At 42.9% G+C, this 27,106-nt stretch overlaps 1 protein-coding gene across 2 annotated transcripts in view; it reads right to left on the bottom strand.

Moving 5' to 3' along the window:
* Nucleotides 1-6,120: 6,120 nt before the first annotated feature.
* Nucleotides 6,121-27,106, bottom strand: part of adgrv1 (adhesion G protein-coupled receptor V1) — a 105,756-nt gene continuing 84,770 nt past the window's right edge. For both annotated transcript variants that reach the window (XM_041937413.1, XM_041937415.1), the window contains 4 exons: nucleotides 20,107-20,228; nucleotides 13,938-14,123; nucleotides 11,871-12,048; nucleotides 6,121-6,543 (listed from right to left, as the gene is read on the bottom strand). In XM_041937413.1, coding sequence (XP_041793347.1) covers nucleotides 6,425-6,543; nucleotides 11,871-12,048; nucleotides 13,938-14,123; nucleotides 20,107-20,228 — 605 coding nt within the window. In that variant the 3' untranslated portion in view covers nucleotides 6,121-6,424. The remainder of the gene's footprint in view (nucleotides 6,544-11,870; nucleotides 12,049-13,937; nucleotides 14,124-20,106; nucleotides 20,229-27,106) is intronic.

Below are 27,106 nucleotides of genomic sequence, written 5' to 3'. Positions count from 1 at the left end.
GACATGATATGTCTACTCCCTTTGGCTACATACAACCCAGCATTTACAGCCCTCGTTGTTGGCAAAGCCACCACGGACAGTGTAGCCTTTCACTTTGCAGAATCACATTTCATAGAGCAGCTACAGCCTGCAAATACAACACAGTGCGTCTACTGTAATGTGGCAGAGAAACAAGCAAGGACAAAGTCTGTCGTTGTCTTTCTTTTTTCTCCACTACGGTTGAGCTTGACATTCGGGGCTGCTCTGCTACACCCTGCTGCCAATTCCAGTCAATAAACCCGCTCATTTCAATGAAGGTGCCGTATTGATCTATGATGTCTACGTCTATGGCTCAAGACATCCCGTTTGCTCCGGTGTTCTTGGCTACAACTGGACAGGCTCTCTTTTAATCTGCCTGACCTTTGGAGTTAGTGGACGGAAAGAGTCAAAAGGCTACGTTATCTGACCTGAGCGTCAGCAGCTTCAAACGAAGGCTGGACTCCCAGAAAATATGGCCAGCATTCAGCGGCTCAAGTGCACCTCATTACATTAATACAGGAGCACTTAAGGTGATTTCAAATGACCAGAATGTGTTCTGACGTGAAGTGGAGAATCAGATGATGTTGTTGGTTTATAACTTTCATTGCAAAGTATAACTATTACTGTGATTTTAAGCCGTGAACAGACCAAAGTTACATGTATGTAGACATAGATGTTCATGTCCATACACTTGCGTCCTGTCAGATATGTGCTCTTTCTAGCATCCAGTGAGGTCCAAGTTTCTAAATCTTATATAAATCTTAAATAAGTCTTGAATAAATCATTTATTAGTCTAATGTCACCATACAGAGGCAGAGAACGATTTATTTAAAGTAAGCTCTGTAAGTTATTTATGCTTTTTAGGCTTTAACTGCCCAACAACTAACATACCTAAACAAAGATACTGACTTTGAATGAACTTCAATAAATGTAAGAGGAAATTTGTGTATTGACAAACTGGATGTGTTCTTGACCATTTTAAGTAGTTTGTTTTGCAAAATAAACTTGCTTTTTTTTAATTGTAGCAGTCCATAGTTTTTACTAGATGCCTGTTAGTCGACTATAATACGAAATAACACAACTACATTTCTCAAAATCAGTATAATGAATAAATAATTTATAATTTATTACGTTTAAATATGTTTTTTTAAAGGGTGTCAAGCCACATTCAGTCACATGTATACCACTAGAGTAAAAGCTACTACTGCTACTCTAAGTAAGCTAGCTGACGTTAGCTAGAGTTTAGCCAGGGTTTTTTTCTCCACCATGACTGGATTTTACACTACAGCCTAAATTATCAATCCATATTAAACAAAATATTTATACAATTTAGATGTTTCAGTTATAGATATCAGATAAAAACAAATGTAATAAATTTAGGTTTAGTTTTAGCTAGCAAGCTTTCCAGCTAGCGTTCATTTGGGCTAAGCCTTGCCCTCTTTTGGGCAGTGGTGCTTGTTTTTAGCTTTGTGCAAATTTTACATCCTGTTTTGACCAAAAATACATATTTCCATGATAAAATCATTTATTATGCAGTAAAACAGGTGTGAAAAATTCAGCCTCCAATATACAGTAAACTCAATTTTGACCAAAACTTGTTAGGTGGATGCTGTGTTGGCATATCTATTAGCACTATTATGATATATCTCAGCGTGGTTGGCTAATGAATGATATACTTCCATATTTGGCTGCAGAAGGCCAAAGTCGTCATCTAATCACCCAGGAATAAACACAGTTTTGGGGCAGTGTGACTCTACTGGCACTGCTGAAGCCACCGGATACCCCCCAGGAGCTGTCAGTGATGTCAGACACGGTGAACCGGTGATGAGTGCGATGTAATTGACGGCGGATGACAGGATGGTTTGGGTCACTTTGGCTCGTCGAGGCGTGGAAAGATAAGCACGCTCGGATCTCATTATAGAAAGGTCGTCATTTACCGTCTTAACGAGGGGCCATATAATGAGCACATGCTGTTTGCATGCACGCACACACACACACACATGCATGCATTTGCACTGATGTAGGTACATATTTGCATCATGTCCTCACTGCGCTTATTGTCTTTTTCCTCCGACATGTGAATAGATGGGAAGATAGTGCAAACATATGCAAACACATGCACAAAAGCATGCTCTCATTTAAACATGTTTACTTTTAGCCTCTTTATGCGTTATGCACCTTTGCATAACGCGCATAAATAGTTATAAAAGTTTCTGCTGACTTGGCGCCCTACCATTTTTTTTTGCTCTGTGGTGTTTCAGGGAAGGTTGACAGGAGCATGGGGAATGTAGTAGGAGTGTAAGCGCCATGTGCGTAATACGCTGATTCACAAATGCTTACTAGTGGTGCAAATCATCCAAACCTGACCTTGACCAGTTCTGAGGTTGTGGATGAAGACAGCAGTGGTTGCTCAGATGTCTCTGTGAGAGATGAAGAATTGAAAGGGATAACTCATGTTTTCTGTTAGGAAAGATCTTGCCATGCCTGTCATGCATGCGCATCAAGTAAGGTGTGTGTTTCACTATGTGCAGTATATCTGTCTGTATCTGATGCATTGAAATCCTTCTCAATCAGATCTTCTCTGGGATGTTTTGCACTTATCTGTGAGTTAAATCTCTAAAGACCAGCTCCCATACCCTTCAAATTACCTGTAAACAAGTTATTGATTATCAGAGAGACATCAGAGGGAGCTGATTGATTGATCAAATTACACCTACACTGCCAAGACACACTAACGAGGTACATATGTTTACAGTGATTACATACAGTCTGCCACGCTGTGAAAGTCTGAGTGTAATGATTGCATGTGCGTTTCCTCTACAGGAAGCCTGAATTATATGCAGCACAGATCATTTAAAGGATGCGAAAACAGAAAAGCAGGGATGTTAACCAGAGCAACAGGTAGCACACATTAATTCTGCTTGTTTGTTGCTCCTCTGCCTTCTTCTTTTACTCGTCCCTCAGCGCAAGAGCGACTCCCGACTCGCTGTCTGGCTGTATTGATTCAACTGATGAAGACTGTCTCAAAGCTGCCAGGCTTTTTGTGTAACTGGGTCACTGTATATTAGTCTGACACAAGGTGATGCATGTTCCATTAAAAGGTCAGACTAGCTTATTTTAACCCAGACCGTATACTTATTCATAGCCCAAAGAATTCAAGGAAGGTTTTCTTACGTTCATTATGCTGTAGAGAAAAGACCATGTGAAAACAGTCAAAAGGTGGCATTATCACGTTTCGGAAATTCACACCCTTTCCATTGAATTTAAACAATGAGGTAATCCATTGGGACTGTTGTTTCCATAATAAGCTTTAGTTGAACGTTCTGAAAGTGTATGAATAAACACAATGCCATTTCTTATTGTTTGCTGGTGTAACTTCATCTCTGTGGAAGACAAGTGCATTCATCTTTCCTAAAAAAACGCCCATTCATAACTTCACCAAGGAGGCCAAGCAAGCTGTGAAAAGAGAGACCGTTCCAAAAATAGGACACGAGTGATGAGAACCTGCGCTCTTATCATCACCCAGTGTTTTCTGTCTTCCCTTCTTCACTTTGTTCGACAACCTTGCGTTGAGGATGCGGTGATTCAGTGAGAGCTGGAGGTGCAGAGTCATCATCTGAGTATCCACACAGACAGGCTGCAAAGAGCGTGAATCAGCTGCTTGTCTGCTGTTTTATCTCCAGCGTTCCCTGTGGGCGCAGACAGATAGAGAGGACACACGGGCGAGACGAGACCAAGGACTTCCACATGTTTGTCTCCTGTCTTGTGTCTCTGGGACGAAGGCCAATGGGTGCGGACATTAAGCTGAGGCTGCTGAATTGCTTACACAGTACGGCTAAGAGAGAAGATTTAGATGAACCTCTCAGCATCTCATCTGGGACTCTGTGCTAGCAGAAAGTTTTTTTACTTTTATATCAGCCACCACATCAGTGCCTCACATTTCTGAAAATGTCTCTCTGAGACATCCCGCACTCAGGAAGAACCAATTCCACAACAGCACATCATACATTTAATCATATCTAATCCTTGAGCAAAGGTTCAGTCTTGACCTTGGGAAGTAGTTACAAAAGCAGTTCTTATCATAAGATGTAAAAGATAGTCAGGCACTGAACAGGTGTTCTTACATGACTTTCTATCAGGATTAAACAAACAAGTAATAAAGTGTTAGTAATTAGTGAGTGTTAGAGGGGCTGGCAGGTGGATCTTGTGACCTTTGGACAGAACCAGACACAAAAATTTTCCTCCTTTTTCCAGTCATTGTGCTGAGCTAAGCTAACCATCGCTGGGCTAGAGCATTATATTTAGCGCTTAGTATCAATCTTCTTATCTAACTCTTGCAAGAAAGCCAATAAGGGTCCTTCATAACCAATAGATGGACACTGACAACTCAACGGGGACCACCAAAGGTTCCCGGTGGAACTCATTGATGTGGCTGGGCTAAAGACAGGAAGAGAGGACGACATCATCATGACATCACATGTGATCGCTGGGGGTCAAAGGTCATCCACCAGGTGTAACAACATCTTTAATCAGAGACAGAAATTAGCATCTCCCCCATACACAATCACCTGTGATATTAGATTGTGTTAATTAATTAACCCTGTTCATTAGCAGCTGTCATTCTTTTCTTCCCACCTTCTGATGAGCTTTTCTGAAGACGTCCCTTTCTCAGTGTTTATAAACTAATCTAAGCTTGGTTCCTAATCAAACACTTGAAACACATCAGCGTTAGATAAGATTGTTTCTGTACACTGTGGTTAATTACATAACTAAAATATGCCATGTGCTCTGGGTTCCCCAGTCGTCAGCAGTTTTTATGCAGCAGTTAATTGAGATGTGTATCAGCAGACCAAAGGTCTGGAAGCCTTGCTTCTTCTGCAGCAGATCAGTTTTCTGTACACTATTCACAAACTAGTGATGGTTGCCCCGTGTCTCATTAACAATGATGACATAACAGTCTAGAGGCAATGCAGTCTACTCTAATGGATGCATAATGGAAATATGTCGGAGCTGTAACGTCGCCATGATGGTGGGCTGCAATAGTGCAGGAAAATTAATTGCTTGTGTCTTAACTGCTTTTCTTAGAGGGAGGTAAACAATGAAAAAGGCCCCTTAGAAACGCAAGAATCTTGTTAAATGGAGTAAAGACTTTGCTTTTTCTTTGTTTTCCTTCAAATCCCTGAGGAAAGACACTTCGAGGATGGGTCTCAAAAGTGATTTAATTATATTGCAGAAAACAGGGAAGACATGCACAGTGAACATTGTTGTGTTTGAAGATATAAATGTTAAAGGATAGAGGTGTTTCAGAGACTTCTCCAGCCTCCATTGTGGATACATCCCACATTGTGCTTGCTGTTTTGCCCTCACAGGTGAAAATTTGCCACAGAGGTGGACAGAAAAGCAAAAACAGGGGAAAAGAAGAGCTCTGCACCTCCCGCCATGCTGCCTGTCCCACTGCTGACAGGAGAGATCAATAGGTTTTATAGATTTCAGAGAAAGGAAACACTGGCTCTGATTCATGTCCTAAACAAAAATAAACTACTTCATGTGTGAAAGAAGAAAACTTTCTCCTTTCCTCTTATTCTTCCGAAGTTCAGAAGTCGAGTTGATGTCGGACAGAGGTTAAAGGTGGGTGCAGGGGTCAAGTAGCCGCTGGATTCCAAGAGATTCAAAGCTGCTGTCCAAAGTTAAAAGGGGAATATTTGCTTGTACTTTCAACCCCCCCCCCCCCCCCCGGTTGTTCACGGAGCAGATCAAAGACAAGCCTTCGCTTTAAAAGCTGCATGCTGCTAGGTGAGACTGATTCAAACATGAGTGATATAATTCAGATTTTACAGTATTTTGAATATTCGCCACGCTCCTGCACACCTCTGCAGAGACCAGTCAGCATGTAGAACAGCAGTGATCATTCACACAAACCGTCCCCCATGAGGGTGTGACCCCTGACCCCACAGTGACTCACTTACATAAGCATCAGAGGCGCCCTCCAGGAATGAAGTGCCTGTTTGACGGATTCCGAGCAGGAAAAATGGAATCAGCACAGCCAAATGTAAAATATATGGTGAATCATTTATTAACAATGTTACACAATTTCCATCCTCATCAGTTCTGCTGTAGGAACATCTCATTTTCTAGGTCTATACAGAAAAAAAATCCAAATATACATTCAGAAAACCATCAAGGACTTTAAAAAAATTAATTTAGTAAAACATTTATGTATAGGTTCATATATATATAAAAACAGATGTACAGTAAAAATCACATACAGTATCAAACATCTATATGAAAACGTTCTATTCAAAAAACTGTTTTAGTGCAAAAGCATTTTATAATATAAAAATACTGTGTTGTAATTTGTTTCTGATATATAGAACGGGGGGTTTGGGATGTGTGTGAGGTGAACAGGTTAGAGGTGTGTGTCGGCGATGGGGATTCGCCTCAGCTCGACTATCTGTGAGTTGGTTACGCTCCCGCCGTCGTGGCTTCCGGGGATGGACTCGTTGTCGCTGACATTAAGGCCGGTCCCTGAAACAGAAAAAGCTGCATTACGCTTCCATCCAAAAACACGATGTTCTTTGTGTTTGCGATGGTTGTAACAGACTGGCAAGAGGGAGGACCCAAATGCTGATGCTCGAGGCAAAGCTGGAGCAGTTCAATGATTTTACTGCATAAAGCACCAAAAATGCAAAGGCTTGCAGGGATGAGGGAGTCCACAGAGGCACAGAGCAAAAATTAAAAAGTACTAGGAAAAGGCCCGACGGGCTTGTCACACAGCACAAAGATGAAGTGGCAACGAGGGAGGGAAGACACAGACAGGGAGGTAAGGCTAATAAGGGGCAGGTGAAACTCATCAACAATCACAAAGGCGGGAAAAACACAAAGACAGGAAGTAAACGCGACATAAGAGAAGAGTGAACCGTCAACATAAAAAGGAAATAACCAAACTCAAGCCAAAAATAATAACTGTTAGTCCTTCATGCAGTTTGTGTGCAAGAATCTGCAGTACAGTCACATGTATTTTTTCTTCATATGTTACATATACGTATCATAATACTCAACAGTGCTGGACCACGTACTATCCATCAGTTCAGCTCAAGAAATAAACACAACTAATCATTTGCTGATCATCTGTCACATTTGTCTTATTAGTGCTAAGATATTATTATGGGTATTATGTAGCCAATACCATAAGTCATAATCTCTGTGCTATCACACAGCATGCCGTGCCATACCGGATCAGTCATGCTAATAAATGGAGCAGACTGACAGACTGGAAGTAGGCAGTGAAATAAAGTAAGTCATTATGAGTCAAAGGATAAATCATGCAGCAGACCTGCTGACATACTGTGCGATTTGTACTGTGTAGTAAACACAGTCTCACTAATGCTCTGTAGTCAGGACATGTTTCCATATGTATAAACACTACAGGCACCAAGGCCTGTGTACTATCTACTGTGAGCGCTCAACAAGAATAAATTACAGTTAACTGCACCAAGAGGGTTACAACATGTTTTCAGTCTGTTTGTTTGCAGGACATCTTGAGAAAGTTCATTGTGTTCAAGTGAAAAATGAGGCAACAGACCGAGAAGCAACAGCTGAGTCTGTGTGTGAATCCAGCGACTGAACAATTCCACCACGTTGCACTGATGTTTGTTAATATGCTTCACTTTTCTAGTGTTTTAATTCCTATTTTACAATATTTCTTAATTCCAGACACTGAATATTCGTCTCTGTGTTAATAACGGCTGTTGGCTGTGTAAACACTACGAACAATGATGGAAAAAAGATGGAAATAATAGGGATTTTAATGTTCTGCTAAGTGATATATTGGGTTTTACAAACATACTAGAATGTACGAAACCAAAACCAAACTTTGCGTCCTCGTCCTTGGTTCCATCCTTTGCATTATGCATTAAACAGTAACCTACAGAACGAGGCGACGTACGACTTCTATGTCATAACCAGAGGAGCGTCCAGACCTGCGATGCTTCATGCACTCAGGAGTGTCGAGGCTCTTTCTGACGCTGACTGATAAGAAACCATAAAGCCAACATGTTAATGATCAGCTCTCAGTCGTACCGTGCAGAGTACGTGTGCTGAAAGGAGGTGTGCGCTTCCCTGCGTGTTAATAGTTCACTACCAAATGAAGTGTGAAGACCCTCATTACAGCACTACTCACTGACCCCCGTCAGGCGGTGCCCCGTTATGTAATTCTGATTAGGGAATTATCTTTACCGCTGACTGACTCAGATTAAACCAGGTTACAAGTTCAGTGTGACAAGTATGAACAGAGAAGGTCAGAGGTCACCAGGGAAAGCCTGAGATTCAATTCTTATGACTCGTAAGTGCTCTCACGACGAGCTGAAACATTCGATTTTGAGGATTATAACCCAAGTTTATCATAAGGGGGCTTTTAAGCATGTTTAAGTTTGCATTCTGTTGTCCACAAAGCAAACATCAAGTGTCTGCTTGACAGTTACATGATCCTGAGGCCGTGCCAGAGACCTACGAGGAGCCAACTGATCTGACTTAATTAAATCCAGCAAACTTGCCTCTTTGCTACACTGAATAATATGAATTATCACTCCGTACTGCTGAGTTTGCAGGCGAGGGGGCCAATAAATTCCCTGGCATGTCTGCTGCGGCCTCAAGGCTATTTAAGGTTGAACGCCACGCCAGCTCGGGACAGCAGGGAGAGGTCAGGAGCCAGAGACAAATGTCCCGCTGCCGCAACTGTTTACTTGTTTAGTTGGGATGGTGAGGGGCACACGTAACCGGACAAACACACGCCCCTGGGTCTGACCGTCGCCATACAATCAATAAGAGGTTGTGTCCGTCCAAGATTTTTACTTTGCGTAACACTATCCTCTCAGCCTAATCCACATTTATTAACACCCGTCAGTCTCTTGAACTCACACCTGCTCGGAAGGACTTTTAATTTGGCTGTCCCCATGGTTACAAACTTTGTTTTTCTGGGGTGCACGCTAGCAGGTCTTAAGTGCTGCTGCTGCTGTGGAAGTAGAATCATTAGTTATCATTTTACTTAGCTCTATTTATCATCTTATTCTATTTTCTGTGTCACAGTGATCTGGAAAAGAGGCTCCGGTGGTGCGTCTGCCTCTTATCTCCACCTCACGGAGGAGCAGACTCTTTCCATGATGTGAGACGAAAGCTGGCTGGGATCTACTTAAAGCTGACTTGACTGTTTTAAATGGTTAGCTGTCCATCAGCAGGAGCAGGAGCTGTTGGTGGGGAGTAACAGAGACTGTCTGTGAAGCAATAAATAATCGAAGAACAACAATCAAATCCAGAGATGAGCACCAGGCAGACAAAACTCCGAAAGAGTCGGGCCGCTTCTAATCCTTTTTGACATAAATTCAACTGAAAACAGCACGAAGCCAATTTAATGTTTTTAATCAGCTTCATTGATTTTTGCAAATATCTGCTTATTCTGAATTTGATGTTGGCATTACATTTCAAACAAGTTGGGACAGGAGCAACAAAAGACTGGAAAAGATGTGGAACGCTCCAAAAACACCTGTTTGGATCATTCCACAGGTAAACAGGTTGATTGGTAACAGGTGATAGTTGATTGGGTATGAAAGGAGCATCCTGGAAAGGCTCAGTCGCTCACAAGCAGGGATGGAGCGAGGTTCATCGCTTAGTGATCACATGACTGGATAAAAAATTTTACTACATGGACTCAGGAACACTCCAGACAAACACAGTTTGTTTGCAACTGAATTGCTTCTGTTTCAACATCCAAACTTTTCTATAATTGGGGGTTGTGTTGTTGTGATGTTGTTCGCTGATGCGGGTCTCAATTAATTGTCTTGTGTTTTATTTAATGCTGTCTGCTGAAGTCGGGCGATTGATTTCACTTTTGTTTTCCAGAAGATTTCTAAACCAGACAATTTCCAAAGTTCAACTTTAAGAATCCTGCAGCTTTTCAGCATCACTGATTTCTTTCCTGAGCTGAAGCTACAACACGAACATACACAACACAGAAATGCCATGTTTTCAGATTATTCATCACATTAAAATGATGCTTTTTCATGCCTCATATTCTCACAGTAACTTATAACTTGCAATGTGACACTAAAACTGATAATTTCTGACGCTGTTAACACTTTATATTACCATCACCATTAACTAGCTGCTTATTAGCATGCATTTTAGTAGCACATTGGCTCTTGATTAATCATTATAAAGCACTTAATAAAATGTGCACCACAATAAAATGTGATTTCATGTCAGCAAATTACATTTTCCCCAGCATCACTTGAGCTCATCATTCCCAAATGTCAAAAAGTCAACATTTTTTACCTGTTGAAGGGAGAACATTTACTTAATCTGCTGGCAAATGAGACGCACATGTTGGAATCCCGCAGGGGCGGCGCCAAACAGCTGAATGAATAAGACGTACTTTCTAAATTTGAGGCTACAAAGGCTCTAACTGATAAATCTAATCTGAGGCTCAAATTAGATTTATGAGAACAACACTGCATTTATTCTGTATGAACTTAAGTAATCACAGAAAACAGTTCATTCATATCACCCCCTGAGGTGAGACAGCCGGCTCTGTGTGCACCTTCACTTCATCTCACTGGTTATTTTTCAAATGTGTGAAAATGACTCCGGCTGAGTCCTTCGCTCTCTGACAGTGTCCCACATTAACAGCAGAGGAGCGTCCCGGTGCTGGCTGCAGTCCAGCCGGGCCTGATCCTCATTCAGACACCGTGGAGCAATTACTCAGTGATTTGAAAGAGTGATGAGAGGCCTGTGTGTGTGTGTGTGTGTGTGTGTGTGTGTGTGTGTGTTGGTGATATATCAGTGAGCAGTTTGGACGCTCAGCTCATGAAACATTGATGGCAAGAGAGGAAGAATGGTTTCCATGGCAGCAGAGAGATTTAAGGTAAGCAGAGGAATGACTAAGCAGGGCTGATGCTAATAGATGCTATAGATACTTTCTCTCTCTCTCTCATACACACACACACACACACACAAACTCACACACACACATATATATATATATATACTGAGGCATTATTATTTCTCTCTTTGGCTGTCTCTAACATTTCTAAACTCATAACTTCTCTATTTTCCTGCTTTAAGCCACATGAGCCACGCCTGGTTATGAAGTCTTTATTTTGGAAGCATGTTTTTCTTTAATGCTTAAAACAGTATTGTGGTCGATGCATTGCATTGGACTGTGGGGATCTTTTGCACGGCACGCGCTGCCTTTATTTTTATATTTCATGGAAAAAGTTTGGACAGGAGGGTTCACAGGATGTTTTCATACTCTCAGTTTGACTAAAGCAAAGTTTCTGATTGACTCGACATGTAACAAATTAATCCTGTAAAATGCTTTTATATTAAGAAATGAAAACATTGGAGGTGACGTTAGGACGACGAACAAAAGAGAACTGGAAACTCTTTCACATTTTTGTGATGGCACTCTTGACACGGAAGAGGAAATTCAACATTATATTGTGTTCGTGCCATGTGTTTTTACTGCTGTGTAATTTCCCAGAAACCTCTTTGTTTGTGCTGCTGCTATCTCGACCAGGTATCCATTAAACCTCAATGCGACCTTTCCGCTTCAACGCAGGCTCGACAAATTAATAAACTAAAACCAATATGCGCTGTGAGTGAGATATAATAAGACTGCGTATGCATTTCAGCAATTTTTGGGAGAAATAATAGCTGGGGTCTTTGAGGTCGAATAATGGGACTTGGGACTCATTTGGAACTCATCATAAACAGAAAATGAGATAGAGAAGAGAAACTTTGTGCTGCACCACATAAACAGAAGTGCGTGCAGTGCATCTGTGCGTTGGTGGGATCCTCACCAGTTTTTAAGGCAAATATGAGGTCGTCAAACTCCTGCGACTCCTCGTCTGCGGCGACCAGGTTGGTGTTGATGAAGCCTCCCTCGGTGGCGTACGTCCCCATCACAGGACTGGGTTTAAACACGCTGCTGGGCTGACTGCTGGGCCGCAGCGACGCCCGCTCCCAGTCTGCTGACACCTGAAACACACAGACGCACACATTCAGCCTCAAGAAACACACACACATGCTACACGCATGGACAGCGACTGTTCAACAGGCAAAAACATTAACTTCACGTGAACGCGGGGCGAAATCAGGTCGACCATCCTCATCATCAATACTCTCAGGCACACACAAATACACGCACATATGCCCGATTAATTCAGAGAATGGCTGCGTCTGCCAGCCGTGTAATCATGTGTGTGACGAATTAGGGTCAGGCAGAGTGCACGTTGTCCGAGCACCCTGAAGGGTTAAGGCCAACCCACAGGGTCACGCTGGGTTCACGGGGTGAGAGGAAGGCCAGTGGGTCTTGGGTTTCATAGTTTAGGTAGTTTAGTAGTTCAGGTTTTCATTTTATATCAGCCTAACAACATGGGAGATGGACAGACGACAGCATTTTATTTAGAGTTCATGCATCCATGCAGCAGCAGACAGGAGTGATGGGACAGAAGACGACAGACAGTGAAATAAAAAGTGACGAAAAGGATTTTTTTTTTTCCTCTTGTTTTCCACTGTGTTCATTTATCATAAATGCCTCATGTCCATGTACATGCAGAAACGTGTGTGTGTGTGTGTGTGTGCTGCACAAGGCTTGCTGGGCTCGCACCAGTACAGAGCATCCCAGTGAGGTGAATTAAGCACCACCAGGCACCTCAGATCTGTCGCATCCACTTTGAGGGAATGACTCAAGCCTTTCAATAAGCTACTCAACCCCAAAACGATGTTCTTCTATCCTTATTCTAAACCCACTTCAATCTCCTTTCAGAGAACCCACTCCACAAATCGACACTCATCCGACAATGACATTGCCACTCTTCGCGGTCGCTCTCTCTCTCTGCGCTCTTATCTTTCTGACTGGGCTGTAGCCAAACCGTGGAGTGTGCTCTCATGAATAAAACAAGATTACTGGATTCCTCCATGTGGAAAGAGATTGGGAAACAGAGAGGAGGAGTTCCCAGGAGTAATGAAGTTAAACCTGCCCCCTTTCTTCTCCTTCCTTCTCTCCCCCTAACCAGCTCAGTCCTTATAGGGTATTCTCCAGGGACCAAGTTGCTGAGGGGAGCTGCAGGCGAACTACTGCATGTGTGTGTCTGAACAGTACGTTTTCAGTGTGCTGCATGACAGAAAAGGCCACAAGAGGAGTTGATGTGGGTGCTCATGGGAGTTATGAAGACTGACCGTTTGTACACACAGCTTTACACAGGTGTTACATAATGAGAATCGGTTTGAAGCAGACAGGCCGGAGCAGTGTCGCTGCTGTGCGCTGAGTGACTATGAATGTTCTCTGTGGAGTCAAGCTCAGCTGATGTGAGAAATGTGTGAAGGAGCAGCGGGAATGGGCAAACAGAGCCATGGGAAAGAGGGCATGGGAAAAAGAAGGGAGGGAGGAGAGTCCACTAAGAGAGAGAAGGTGGGGACGCAGTGAGGGACGTAGGCATTATTTAATGGAAAATCCCAGTTATATCTTTTTACAAGCTAATTTTCATGGCTTTCTATCATTCTTGTAAGTTATGATAATATTTTACTCCATCTTTCCGGTGGGGCAAAGAGCATCAAGTAGTCAGATGGTTACTTGTTTGTATACAAACCCTAAATGACTGGAGGAGAATCTAGACGTTTTACAGATGAAACCAAAAGTGAGTGCACCCAAAATGTAGAAAAATGGTATGTCAGGTTTAAACTGAACCAGGAAGAGGAATTTGTACTGGTTGCTGCATCCCCAGATCTCAGCAAGGATGTTTGTGAGCGTAATAAATATTTTTTAATTGATAGAAACGACGGACAAATCTACAACCAGAAGGTTGTAAAAAACACCATTTCCCACTCAGTTATGAGAGAGTATACAGTGAACAGTGTGTGTTTACCTCCTCCATGGCGCTGATGAGATTCTGAGTTGATTTGCTGATGTCGCCCCCTACAGTGGTGGGTCCCCCTCCCTGGTAGCTGGAATCGGGACCATCGTGGCCGCTCATCTCTACCGTGTAACTGGCTTTAGTCGGCCAACACAGCTGGTTGTGCATGACGAAGTACACTGCAAACACATACAGGCCCTGCAGAGGAAGAGGGAAAAATCAGCATTCAGAAATAAGACATCTGTAGCGTTGCTGGCTTTATCTCTCTGATGCTGACGGGTTGCGTGGTTGCTTGTAACACTAGGAATCAAAGAAATGCTTAAAATACAGATGCACGTTTCCAAACCATAAAACAAGCATAAATTGTGAGATACTGTAGTCAGGATGCATTACTATTAAACAATGCATTGCGATTGCATTTAAAATTAAACCCAGCATGATTAATGAAGAATTACTTCATCACTGGGCCCTGACATCATTGGCACCCTGGTATTTCTGCTTCCTCCACTTCCCCGTCATTACCAAATCCTCTTGGTCAACAGCACCGGGCCGAGAATTACCCCAAAACACCATGGTGTCAAATACCACAGGGCCATCCCGTATTTCACAACACCCATCATCGGGCGATGACGGCAGACAGAGATGGAACGCAGAAGAGTGCGAGGCACGAATGTGTGAATGTGTGTGCATGCAAACACAGAGCCCTCACACACAGGAACACACACACACTGTGGTTCGGTGGAGAAATGGGCATGAAGGAAGTTCCTGGACGCTGACGGAGAGTAAAAACAGACATTTCTAAATGTGGTTTGAGAGCAACTATCATCATAGGAGACACGCATGCAGAAATACACCTCAAAACAGAGAGATTTTAAATATGTCTGGTGAGCAAAGTAGTTTGTGGTCCCCAACAGATTTTTTTAAACATTTCACTTCATGGCATTTTGTTGCATGTTCAAACTATAAAGCTGCGCACTACCAAACCACATGCTTCTGTTTTATGTCTAACAGAGCACAATGAACAGCAGATCAGACAGCCGATAAACACAGAACAGTAAACTTGCCCAGCTTATAAGCCCCTGCTTATGTGAAGTAAAGCCATCATCAATACCCATATAAGCGAGGGATATTGACATAGAAATGGGATTATAAAAAGCACTGATGGTTACAATCACCATTACAAGGAAGACATCAGGAACCGTAACTGGAAATTGTGTGTTTATGGGCGCACTGTAAAAACATGGAATATGCAGCTTGCAGGTAGGAAAAAAAGGGGCTGCAAATAGATAAAACACATGGAACACATAACAGGTCATTGGCTGTGCTTTATAGCCTGCTGTTTCTTAAAGAGTGAGTTACACAAGCCCTCTGTGAGTGCTGTACATCCTGCAATAAGAAACATTTCAGGTTTAGGAGCTCAGGTGTAGAGCTGTCATGACCTCTTCTTTGCATTATGTGTGTGTGTATGAAATTAAAGAAGGAACCTTTCCTCATGTGTTAACATAAAACAGCGAATGAGAGCAGCCAGGTGCGTCTTCACGCTATCCACTGTGGCATGGGTGATTAGCACAGATCATTAGTGGGCTGTGCAACCTGAGGAACAGGCTTTACCACCATAGGCCTGTTATGTAAGTGTTCCCTGATCACTGGAGAGGCCACGTCTTCGGATATGGAAAGCACAGACCTAAGGAGAGCAGGAGGGACAGGGAAGGTGGTGGGTAGAGGGGGGCAAAGCTTCGGTCAAGAGAAAGTGAAGAGGGTTGGAAGAAAGACCATAAGCAGAAATATTTGGGGGCAAGAATGAGAATAAAATTGGATAAGGTGGAGACATGGTGAGGAGAAGGAGGAAATGAATAAGCAGAGAGGAGTGAAACAGGCAAAGAGACAGAAAATAGAGTTTAATACAGAAAAGCTAGACGTAATTCAAAAGAAATAAAAGTCTTCTGAGCTGACTTATCTGAGAGTGATGGTGTTGTTATTGGAGACAGTGTAATTCCTGTTTTAAACTGGATAATTGATGCAATATTCCCTTCAATCCCAACACGGAAAAGTGCGTTGCGTTGTGTGGAATCATTCTCTGTGCACATGAAAGCAACAGATCTATTTCCCCTACATCCTAATTCTTTGCAGGCTTCGCACAGCTGATTCCGTGAGCGTGGACACGTGTGGGCCCGGGTCTTCTTTTCCGTAATAACACCCAGATATCCTGTGTCCTATTTTTAGGCGAGTACAAAGGTTGAATGAGGAAGCGGAGGTGGAATTGAATTGTAATGGAGCACGGTGCTGCTTCACTGCTGTCGATGTTTCACAACGAGGCGAGTTTACCGGCAGAGGGGCCGCCGCAGGAGGAGATAATGAGGGGTGGTGCTGTGGTGATTTGATTATTGTCTTCTAATTCAGCCTGATGTGGCACAGATGTGGATCCAGAGTTACAGAGCTAGTGTGGTATAATGGAAAAAAAGTGGGATGGAAGGAAAATGAGAGAAAAGAGTTCTGTGGGTAGAAAAAGTCTCATTTTGCTCATTATCACTGCACGTATGATCAGTTTCACAGTTTAGCTCTATCGACGACCCTGCTGGAGACTAAAGGTTGCTTTCCACAAACACAGTGCTCAATAAGAAATTTCTAATCTATGCTCTGCAACACACACACGCACACACAGCTGTGCGCAGCTGTAACATCTGTGGCTGTTTAATGGCGTTCAGTAATCAGCTGTTGGGAGGTGCGCCACGCAACCACATCAACAACACCAAGGTAAACATGGAAAATTCTCCTAATGGAAAATTCACGGCATGAAAGAAACAACAAAAACAACCGCTCTACTACACTTTGCAGCAGAGACCTACAATGTAATGACTTCCTACCTCAAGGCAATGGATCAAAATGGAAAACAATGGCATTAAAGACCTGAATAGTGGGTTTAAACAAGCAGACAACAAGCAGGTGGTGACAGCATGTATAATATGGAAGTGCAAAGTTTGTTAACCTCTTCTGTTAATTTAAGCAATTCAAATAATGAAGTGACAATAACATTACAGTTTAGTCTGGTTATCAACGAGGGCAGAACGGGTGACATGAAATCTAATCTGAACACATCCGACGAGGGTAAATTTGTTAATGGATGTGCCAATCAGCGTAAGCTCTGGTTGAAGTCTTTCTAAAAGCAGTCTGTAAATAGAGCTTTAATCAGAACTTGTTGCTCCAAAGGCACCAGGACAAATTAAACACAGACGTGGCCTTCTTTCATACATCTTTGAAGGTCTGCATCTGTTCGGAATGACAGTCAAGGTTCGCAGAGTGTTCGATGAGAGGTGCGTTTTCAGGATCCCATTTGCTTTCATTAAACTTCCATTCAGTCCCTAATGGAAGTCCCACAACAACACAACATGTCAGCTCTCTTACTGCAGCTCTTTTCCCCTTCACAGCTAAATAAAGTGCCACACACACACAAACACACACACACGCACCAACAAATTTAATTGCAACCATGCTCGGTTGATGGCAACAGCGTCTCCATCGACACGGAGAATCTTTCCTTCGCAGCGCTTTGTGAAAACTGGGTCAAATGAGTTTGTTTACTGCTAATCAATGTCCTCGTCTTTTACCTGTCTGTTCCACTCAGATGAATCCTTCTTTATTCCTACTGCAGACCCAGACCAAACCCCAGAGGCTCTCGTTTTAATCTGAGCTTTGAGGTTGCAATGTAGGAGCCAGGACTGAAAATCAATTGCCACAGTTCTATCCTAAAAGACTTCTTTTTCTTCCAGAGAACGCTGAATTTGAAAAGTTGGCTGCGAGGGTCAACTCGCCAGAATTTGTCCCGCCTGATGCCAAGGGCAAATTGGATGCAATAGGAGGCAATCTATTAGGCAGGCATGAACTCCTTTTATGTTGCATTTCTGTGCTCTCAGTAGAAATGTAGGTGATTACCAGCAGCAGGAGACGGTGTTTCATGTGTGATTTTGTGTGTGTGTGTGTGTGTGTGCGCGCAAATGCATGCCTGTATGTTTGTGTTATTTGTTTGAAGGCAGACATCGGAGGATGGGAGGCAGAGGATTGGGAGGCCCCGGGGGCCTAAATCAAAGACAAGAACACATTAGGGTCACTCCAGAAAGAACAAAGGACTTTAATTTGAAGTGCTCCTGCAGGATTAAGGCAGGACTTTCACCTCTGTCGAAAGAGAGACGAAGCTTGTGTCTGGAAACTGTGACATCAAATACGTTCAGGGATGTGATGAAGAAATGGTTGCTGAATGTCTCAGGAAAAAAGAGACAGAAGTGTGCTGAGCTGTGAACGTAAATAAAATGCAAAATGTCCCATAATTGACAAACATGGTCATATAACCAGTGATTTTAAAGCGCACCGCCACACTATTGGTCAGCTGAAGAAACTGACCACATGATGTCACAGAGTGGGACAAACTCCGCTGGAGCTCATAAACAGGTGCTAAGTGCGACATCGAGCGTTGGCGCTGACGTCACCGCTCTTCATTAGTCACTGCACCAACAGGAGAAGTTTGCTTTGTGCGACACTGTTGTCTTTCGCATGTGGACGCCACATATCACCGCAGGTTACCACAGACCTCTTATGGCACGCTTTACAGGCAGGTGGTGTCTCCCAGACGACAGAGGAGACCACGAACATTTATAGATTAAGCAAGAAAGGAAAGAAGCCACTGTGCCAAAGAGAACGCTTCCTGGACTTTACTGAGCCAAGCTGGAAAACATTTCCACACAGCTACACTCCTCTGCTGCTGATAACTCTCTTTAAACAAGTGTTAAAGCAATTCTAACTGGTCCAAGTCCAACACTAGTTTTGATTTAAGCTGCTGTCACTATGTTGAGGCCGTGCTAGCCTTTCCTAAAGCTTCCAAATTAGCTTTAGAACATCGTGTGACACTGTTTGACTATAAAAATATACTTGCTCAGATGGTTTGGCAGCTCTTTCAGGTTATGAAAAGGCTTTGTCTCCCACACAGCCACCAATTATAGTAATAATACTGCATGGCCGGTCATAGTATGGAACTAATATTTTCAAGATAAGACAAGAATAAAGTAAAAATAATGCAGTTAGTTATGATGATACACATTTTTGTTTGCATATCAAAACAGTGAGTCGTATGAGTTGTACTGGAAATACTGGAACCAGAAGTATTGGCTGAGTTCAACCCCTGATCATTGATGACTGTCTGGTTACTCTTTGAAGTTACGGTAGATAGCAGTTTAAACGTCTGGGGGTTTTCCAGCTGCGCTATCTTGCGCCTTGTTAACGCCCCGGCTTTATCTCCTCTGATACCGAGAGCACAGAGTCAGAAAAAAGACGAGGAGCAGCAAATCAAGACAGAGGCGAATAGAGAGAAAGTAAGCAGGCAAAAATAAAAAGTGGAGCTAGAAAGAAAGAGAGGCTTCAGTGAGATGTGACACAGCGATAACCCTGCCTCTCTCGCCACTCCTGAGGCTCTTGTTGTTCTGCCTCGCCAACACATCAAAGCAGGGCTTCAAAGTGGGGTGAAGTGGCCTTCATCACTCTCCTGCTCTCAACCAAACACACACACATTCATTTACACGCACACGCCAGTCTTGTAGCACAAATCATCAGTATGTTATTTGTGGTAACTTCCCCCTGATATCACAATCCACACACAATGTGCAAACACAATGAGCAAAAAAATCCATGTTAAATCAAAAGCTCACTGATATCATTACTGAGCCTGGTCGCACCCTCAAGTCCCCTGGCTAAGATTGCACAGTTTCAAAACAGCAACATTTGTCCGGCAGGTAGTTTGGAGATGTGGAAGGTGATGTTGGGAGCAGTATGAGAAACAGAGAGTGAACCTTGAATGATATCAGCTAAAGTCAAACCTGAAAAAAGAAATCTTAGCAAACTCCAAATCCACTATTCCAGCTTGAGGGTGCAGATCAAAACATTCCTTCAATTAGTTTCACTTCATAACTCTGCACTGGGGACATTAACAGAGATGACAACAGAAATTTATGTAGATGGAACCAGTGAAATTAATGACAAAACTAATGATTAGATTAAGAAGGACTATAATGAACAGTGAGCCGGCACATTCATCTTTCTGAGTGTGTAACACAGGAGGGACCATGTTGACATGAATCAACAGACATTCAAGCAAGCATGTAAACAAACAAATAGATAAACCAGTCAATGAGCTCACCAGCAAGCAGTTGAAGATGACGTAGAGGATGAGCATCCACAGGTACCTGTAGCCCATATGGAGTCCCGCCCACAACCAGACCAGGGAGATGAGCAGGAACAGGTAGAGGACCAGCGGCACCTCTGGAGCAAAAAATTACAACAGAGGAGGATTAAAAAATATGTCTGCACAAGTATATCGACAACTAAAATAGATACCTGAACTGTATTCAGTTTGTGATTACTGCAAAATACAGGTGATATGCTTTTAAGATTTTTTATTCTGTGGTACCCTGAGTTAAAGCTTGTGATACCTGCTGTATTAAGTGTCTGACACACACACACACACACACACAAAGTCATGCACGCACATGAAACTTAATGGTGTTCACATTTCATGTTTGAATCCAGATGTCGATGCATCATCTAGGTTCTCGCCCACATACAGTACCACATGTTTCTGACATAGAAACCTGACATATATAGCATGTCTAGCCAGATTGATATACAGTATATGGTATATTTTAAGGAGTGGCAGGGTCAAAAGAGTGGAGATTATGGGCAGGGACATACAAATGACCACGTTGATTAATTCACCAAACTAAATCAGAGTAAATGTGGCAAATATTCATCACCCCAGAGGTGGGACATCCTCATCCTCAGTTCTCACTAATTATCCCTAAACACACTCTCAAACACATGCAATCAACCACTTGGCACAAAAGCACACAAACATGTGGCCTCATGCACTTCCTCCTGCATGCTGCATACAGTGGACTCACACTACACTGCATGCAGCAGAAAGACGTTCACACAGATGTTCTGTATTTGGACAGCGTTAAGTGTTTCTAAGATAAGACAGGACCACCAAGAGGTCTTTCTGCACGTGTTTCTAAACTGAGCTCTGCTGTAGCAACTGGTGTCCCTGCTAACCTACTTTCTGCCAGGGCTGATACACCACATACATTACACGCGACATAAGCAGAGGTGAGCAATGCCGCCAACTTTATTTATAAAAGTGAGGACGGATACATTCGTGTTCCTTCAATGACTGCCCTATGTGCTGTTTCCGATTCATGATGTGAGAGTTCAAGTGAACATCCTCAGTCTCACACCGAAGTGGAGACTAAACGAGGGCCGCTGATGTTGTAGCTCATCTTCATCAGTTCATGGTGTTCCTCGCAGCTTGATAAAATCATTCCCAGTCCCTTTATTAGAACAGCTAATTAGAGGACAAACAAAATGAGCACTGCCAGTCCGGAGCAGACTGAGTCAACTGTCAAGGGTGAGTCATCACAACACAGGGAGAGGCCTGATAAGTAAAACAGCTCATTACTACCCAGCTTGTTTTCCTTCAGGAGGAAATAATGAAGCACAACATGATGGAAGCAGCTGTTGAAACAAGTCAAAATACTGTACAATTTAGTGAAGGGTGTATTCCTTATGAAGATCATTTTACAGAAAATGAAGAAGAGTGCATTTTCAAAATTTCATAAAGTCAGTAAGTTATCATTAGACATGCGATGTCTGTGATGCTCTATGTGTATGTGTGCGTGTGTGTGTGTGTGTGTAGTCCTGGGCTGGGAAGGTGGAACTTGCAGCACTGTGTTTCCATTAGTGCTGCTGAGAACATGATGTTCTATTGATAATATTCATTCATGCTCCACATGTTCATATTTACCGTGACCATAGAGAGGGCACATGCGCTCAAACTGATCGCACGCTAAGATGAATGTGATGCATTAGAGAGTGAATGGGTTTCAAGGCAGCACCTTCAGAGTCGGCTCAGACTCACTTAAACGCTGACCTTCCGACGGAAAATTAAAAAAAGCACCGTTTTAAAATGTCACTCCAGCTGTAGTCTGCTGCTCGGTGTTATGTAGGACAGACTGTACAGTTCACTTCACAAGTAGGATGGAAACACAGGGCACGGGGCCCAAGTTTGCACAAAAAGCCCGCACTAAGGTGCCACTTCCAGCACCCTGTCAGTCCCACTCTGCTCCAGGATCTGCTCCTTATCTCACTGCACCTTTCCTCTGCTATTATACAGTCTGAGCACTGTTTCCTTTTTCTTACCTCTCAAGCCTTTGAGACCTATTTCCTGTACGTCATTATTTATTCTCCCACTTCTCTGGTTGCTGTTTTTATTGCTTCAGTATTATTATTATTTCACACCTCGTCTCTTTGTGCTTTACACCCACTCTGGGCATTCTGTTGTATTCTGGTGTGTGTTTGCTCAGAGTCGATAAATCTGCATAATGAGCCCGCTCATCCGTTGCTTTTCATCATTTTACTCAGTCTTCTCACACTTTCCACTGCTTCCAGTCAGGACAACATTTCTCTATCTCTCTCGCTCTCTCTTTCTTCTCGCTGGTTTGAGTTTTCCAACCATGTAAGCACATTCCGGTTTGTGGACAGGGCAGAGCTCCCACAGTAAGAACAGGTTCCTCGAGCCAAAAGGAGACTAGCTGCAAAATGCTGACTGACTGTTTGGCTCGATATCACGAAGGAGATGCAGAATGAAGCAGAGCAGGCACGAGTTATCAATAGCTGTGCTGCTGTGTGCGCGTGTGTATGTGTGTGTGTGTGTGTGTGTGTGAACATGCACATGAAAGCTTTCGCACAAACACAAGCGAGGCTCGCTAAATGATGTAATCTCTCTGTCTGCTCAGAAGTAAACACTTTAACCCCTTATAGAGCGATTTCTTCTCGAGACGTCTTCTTGTGATTTTCTCTGCACACTACTTAGCTACTTTTCTCCACAGGCTCTGGTTCTTACTCGATCCGAGCTGGTTCCTGGTGTGAGAAGACAAACTGAGAGGAGAGCGTGGGCTCAACAAAAACAGCTGGGCAGAAACTCAAGACGGCGCTGACTTTACTGTCACGGGGAGGTCAGCAGCTGTAATAACAACAAGCTGCAAGAAGCGTGTGTTGAGCACTCACGAACACCCCACACGCAAGTAATGTGTGTGTGTGGGGTGTGAACTAGGGGTGAACATATAGGTATAGTCACAGCTTTGTTTTTTTATTTGATTTAATTGCAGAGAATATTCTATTGATAGTAGAAAAACACTGGAATTTATAAGGAATTTATAAGTAAATTCAGCAACTTACAAAGGAAAAAGAGCCCAAAAGTGATGGAAGAAGTACAAGAACTGGAGTATTAACAGAATAGGTACTTTAAGTATCTAAAGCAAAAGTATTCATTCTGCACAGCTCCTGTACCTGATATATTATGCATTACATTATCAAATTGTGAATACTTTATATACAGTTCAGTCCAGTGGTTCCCAACCTAGAGGTCCAGCTCCCTCAAAGGGTCACAAAACGACTCTGAGATGATGATGATGATGATGATGATGATGATGATTTACTTTTATCTGAAATGTGACAAGAGGCCACTGGTATTGCACAAATGTTGTTTCATATTTGAAAACCATATCCGATGTTTCCTATTCTGTAAAGCAACTAGTAGCTGCAGCTGTCAAATTAATGTAGTACAGTAAAAAGTACAACATTTACACCAATCTGTATGTTTCCTTCTAAATGAGGAAAAGATTGGGTGGAATTATGTTGTTACTATCAGATCTTTCTCATCCAGGAGGCACAGGAAAGCCTTCAGTTTAATTTGACTGTTCACGTTAATCTGGAGTAATGTTTGATGATTGGCCAGATTACGCCTAGTTTCAGATAGAAATGATAAACCACGGGAACAAATTCTGCTGTTATTCCTAAGAGCAAAACAAGACAATAAAATACTCCCAACTAAATATATCGACTTGGATTCTTTGATGTGAATGTGGTGAAATCAGGTATGAGAAAATGAATCCAGTCCTGATCCACTGTGAACAATAATTTCAAGGATACTGATAACAAGGCTATAATACGAGAGCAAACAAAGAACATGTGTCTGGCATCCAAATAAAGCAACTGCACAGCTTCAAGCACACAAAGCACATAATACAGCGCCCTGCAGTCAAGCCTCATCCATCACAGGTGTTAGTTTATTTCCACATTCCTGACCAATAAATGATCAAAGTGCAGTCAGGGAACACCTGGAGCCATCACAATCAAACAATAACAGTTATTCATTCAACTCTGCTCTGTTGAAAGTGCGTTCACTTCTGCACTGAAAGAACATCATGTCTTGCAAACACACCTTGCGTGTTCAGCGGGGGCTGCGATAATGTCTTACTGATACTGGTACAATTGTAAATTTAGTCTGTTTATGTTTTGTTTTTGCTTTTTTTGCATCGGGCACAATGCCATAGCTCCAGTCTTTGCTGAGGTACAGGAACACCACACACACCGGCGCATTCGCTTGATTTCACTGACGTCAGAAGTCCTGCTATATCTCGCAGGGCCCTGTGAGTTTAACATGTGGGCTTCTCACACACACACACACACACACACACACACACACACACACAAACACACACACAACCACACACAGACACAGAAACGCAGTTAAAAAGGGACAATCTGAAGAAAACACATGATGAATAGGTACCATTCATCCTGTTTAACGGTAACATGTATGATACTATAGAGAGAGCCTGTAAAACATGTCTGACTGACATATCAAGGTGAACCAGCACATTTTGAATGCTTGACTTCTGTCTCACCACTGCAAACTGCAGGACTGAAGCAGATCAGGGCTGTTGTTACAGTGCCTGTGGCTTTTTAAACCAACTCTGACAAATTGTCGGAAAGTCCAGGGAATGAGCGGAGGCACAGCCTGTGTTGAGAACAATAAATTATTATAGGCCTCTAACATTTGTTTCACTCCTCTTTGGACTCTGGACATGTTGAAACAAAGCCAATACTGATATATTACTCTGATAAGCTACAATAAAGAAAAGGAAACGAAAACTGTGATTAAATACAGTCCATACTGTTTGTGGTTTGTGCGCATGTTGTGTTCATTCTTACGCATGCATGTGTATATGTGGTGATATTGTGTCATTATGCATCCAGATGAAAACTAAAGGTGCAACCAACACTGATCCATCACTGCAGATACTTTGATAAAGAACGCTGCTGTCCAGTTTTGTGCTTCTGAATTCAATTGTATTCTCATTCATGAGCAGCCTTTTCACAGTGCAGCTGCTCTACACAAAACTGGACGCACATATTCACACCTCAAGGGAATTGTGCCGCACACACACAAACACACAGAACTAGGGGTCTGTCTGCATCCCACAGAGATATGTCTGTGTGTGATATGTATCATATCAATGTATCTACAGCAGGTATCGCAGTGGCGCAGTTCAGGTTACTGGTACATGCATGTCGGAGGGGATGGTGGTGGTGCGACAGCACGGCGACACCGCTGCCAAGCAGGAGGCCGCTGTTCATCTGTTCACCAAGGGGTTTGTGCCTCAACTGAACCAGACCTCAACCACAGCGTTGTCACTATGTGAAATTGAAAACTGAAATGTGAATAAATGTAAAGCTTGAATGTCAAGGGAAGTTTCAGCACATCGGGGGTTTGCAGAAACACATTTTCCAGCTGTTCTGGCACTCTGTCCTTCAACAGCTCTCGCTAACCCTCCATTAGTTCCTCGTCCCACAAACACACTCTCTGTCTTTCTCCCCTGGCTGTCAGTGCCTGATTCCAAATGTTCTGGATCTGGATCTAGATCCTGCAGGAGCTTCAGTCTCTCTTCTTGTCTCTCTCTCTGTCCCTTGTATGCATGTTTTCCTTCTCTGTGTTTGTTTCCGTTCTCTGTTTGAACAGAGTGCTTGAGTTTGTGTAGTCTTTCTGCAGGTTTCCACGGTGGAGAAGAGGTTGTGTGGCTCTGGCTCACCTCCCAGAGGACGTTGCTGCAGTTATTATGTTTTTGATGGGTTAAACTTAACTGCAAATTATGTACCTGATTGTCATTTGAACTGTGCTAAGGGCCAGAAAGGATGAAAAACAGACTGAGATCAACAGTAGCTGGACAAGTGTCCACATACTTTTGGCTATATAGTTTGCCTGCCTCTCTTAGAAATATCCAACAGTTAGTTAGTTTCAGGATGGAATAAACTGCTGCTCACTGTGCGTGTGTGTGTGTGTGTGTGGCCATGTATTACTAATGTTGTGGGGACACACATTTGTTCACACAGTGACATTGTGGGGACTCACCTTCCTTGTGGGGACAAAATGCAAGTGCCCATAATGTGAGTCATTACATTTTAGGGTTGACACCTTGTTTGCCACTCTGACTGCTTCCTCACTACTTCTCTCATTCAACATACAGTACAGTGTCAGCTTGATCTCTGCTCTCCACACTGTCCTACATAGTAAAATGCTCGTGTCAGGTAAAAGCAGGCTGAACTTTAGCCTCAGCCTGATTCGTGACTGAGAAAGTATTGATCTCTTGTTAATAATGCACACCTACCAGCAGCTCAGTACAGCACTGTCTGGTTTCCTACACTACTTCAGAGGCCACACACAGCGTGTAAGGCAAACTGCTTGCCAGCCAAAGGACTGGCACTAATTCAGGCTTTGCTTTGTCATTGGAGGGCCTTTACTGAGCAAAACAAGCGAAAGCCTGCTGATTCTCACTGATGGCCGCTGATTAAAGCCACTGAGGATCTTCATGTGTGGGCAAAGTGACTGCACTAAATAAATGTGACTGATTCATACTGACCATAACTCTGCGATGGTTATTTCTCTGCATCCAAGAATCTTGCATAAAGCACAAAGTTTAAGGTTGTTTCCACACATCTCACTACACCGACTGAGTGTATTTAGTGCTTCAAATGATCTTACTTAGGAAACTGAAACACATCAGATGGAAAGGTTTTAGAGTTGCCACATAAACCCAAACCCAGAGTGCACTAAACACATTTCAGCTGCTTTGTTAAACTGTGTTCGGCTCTGTAAATCATTCCAGAAAAGAAAAGCAGGTATTGCTAATGTTTTGTTCTTGTATCATGAATCCTTTGGGTACACACACAGCAGACAGACATGGAGCCTGCAAGCTGAGCAAAATAGGGGCTGAAACTTTTAGCCGAAAATAGGGGTGGATGCA

The sequence above is a fragment of the Chelmon rostratus genome, chromosome 5, assembly GCF_017976325.1.
Source record: "Chelmon rostratus isolate fCheRos1 chromosome 5, fCheRos1.pri, whole genome shotgun sequence".
Classification (NCBI taxonomy): domain Eukaryota; kingdom Metazoa; phylum Chordata; class Actinopteri; order Chaetodontiformes; family Chaetodontidae; genus Chelmon; species Chelmon rostratus.
Note: the sequence above shows the minus strand (reverse complement) of the source record. Positions and strands in the feature narration are given on the sequence as shown.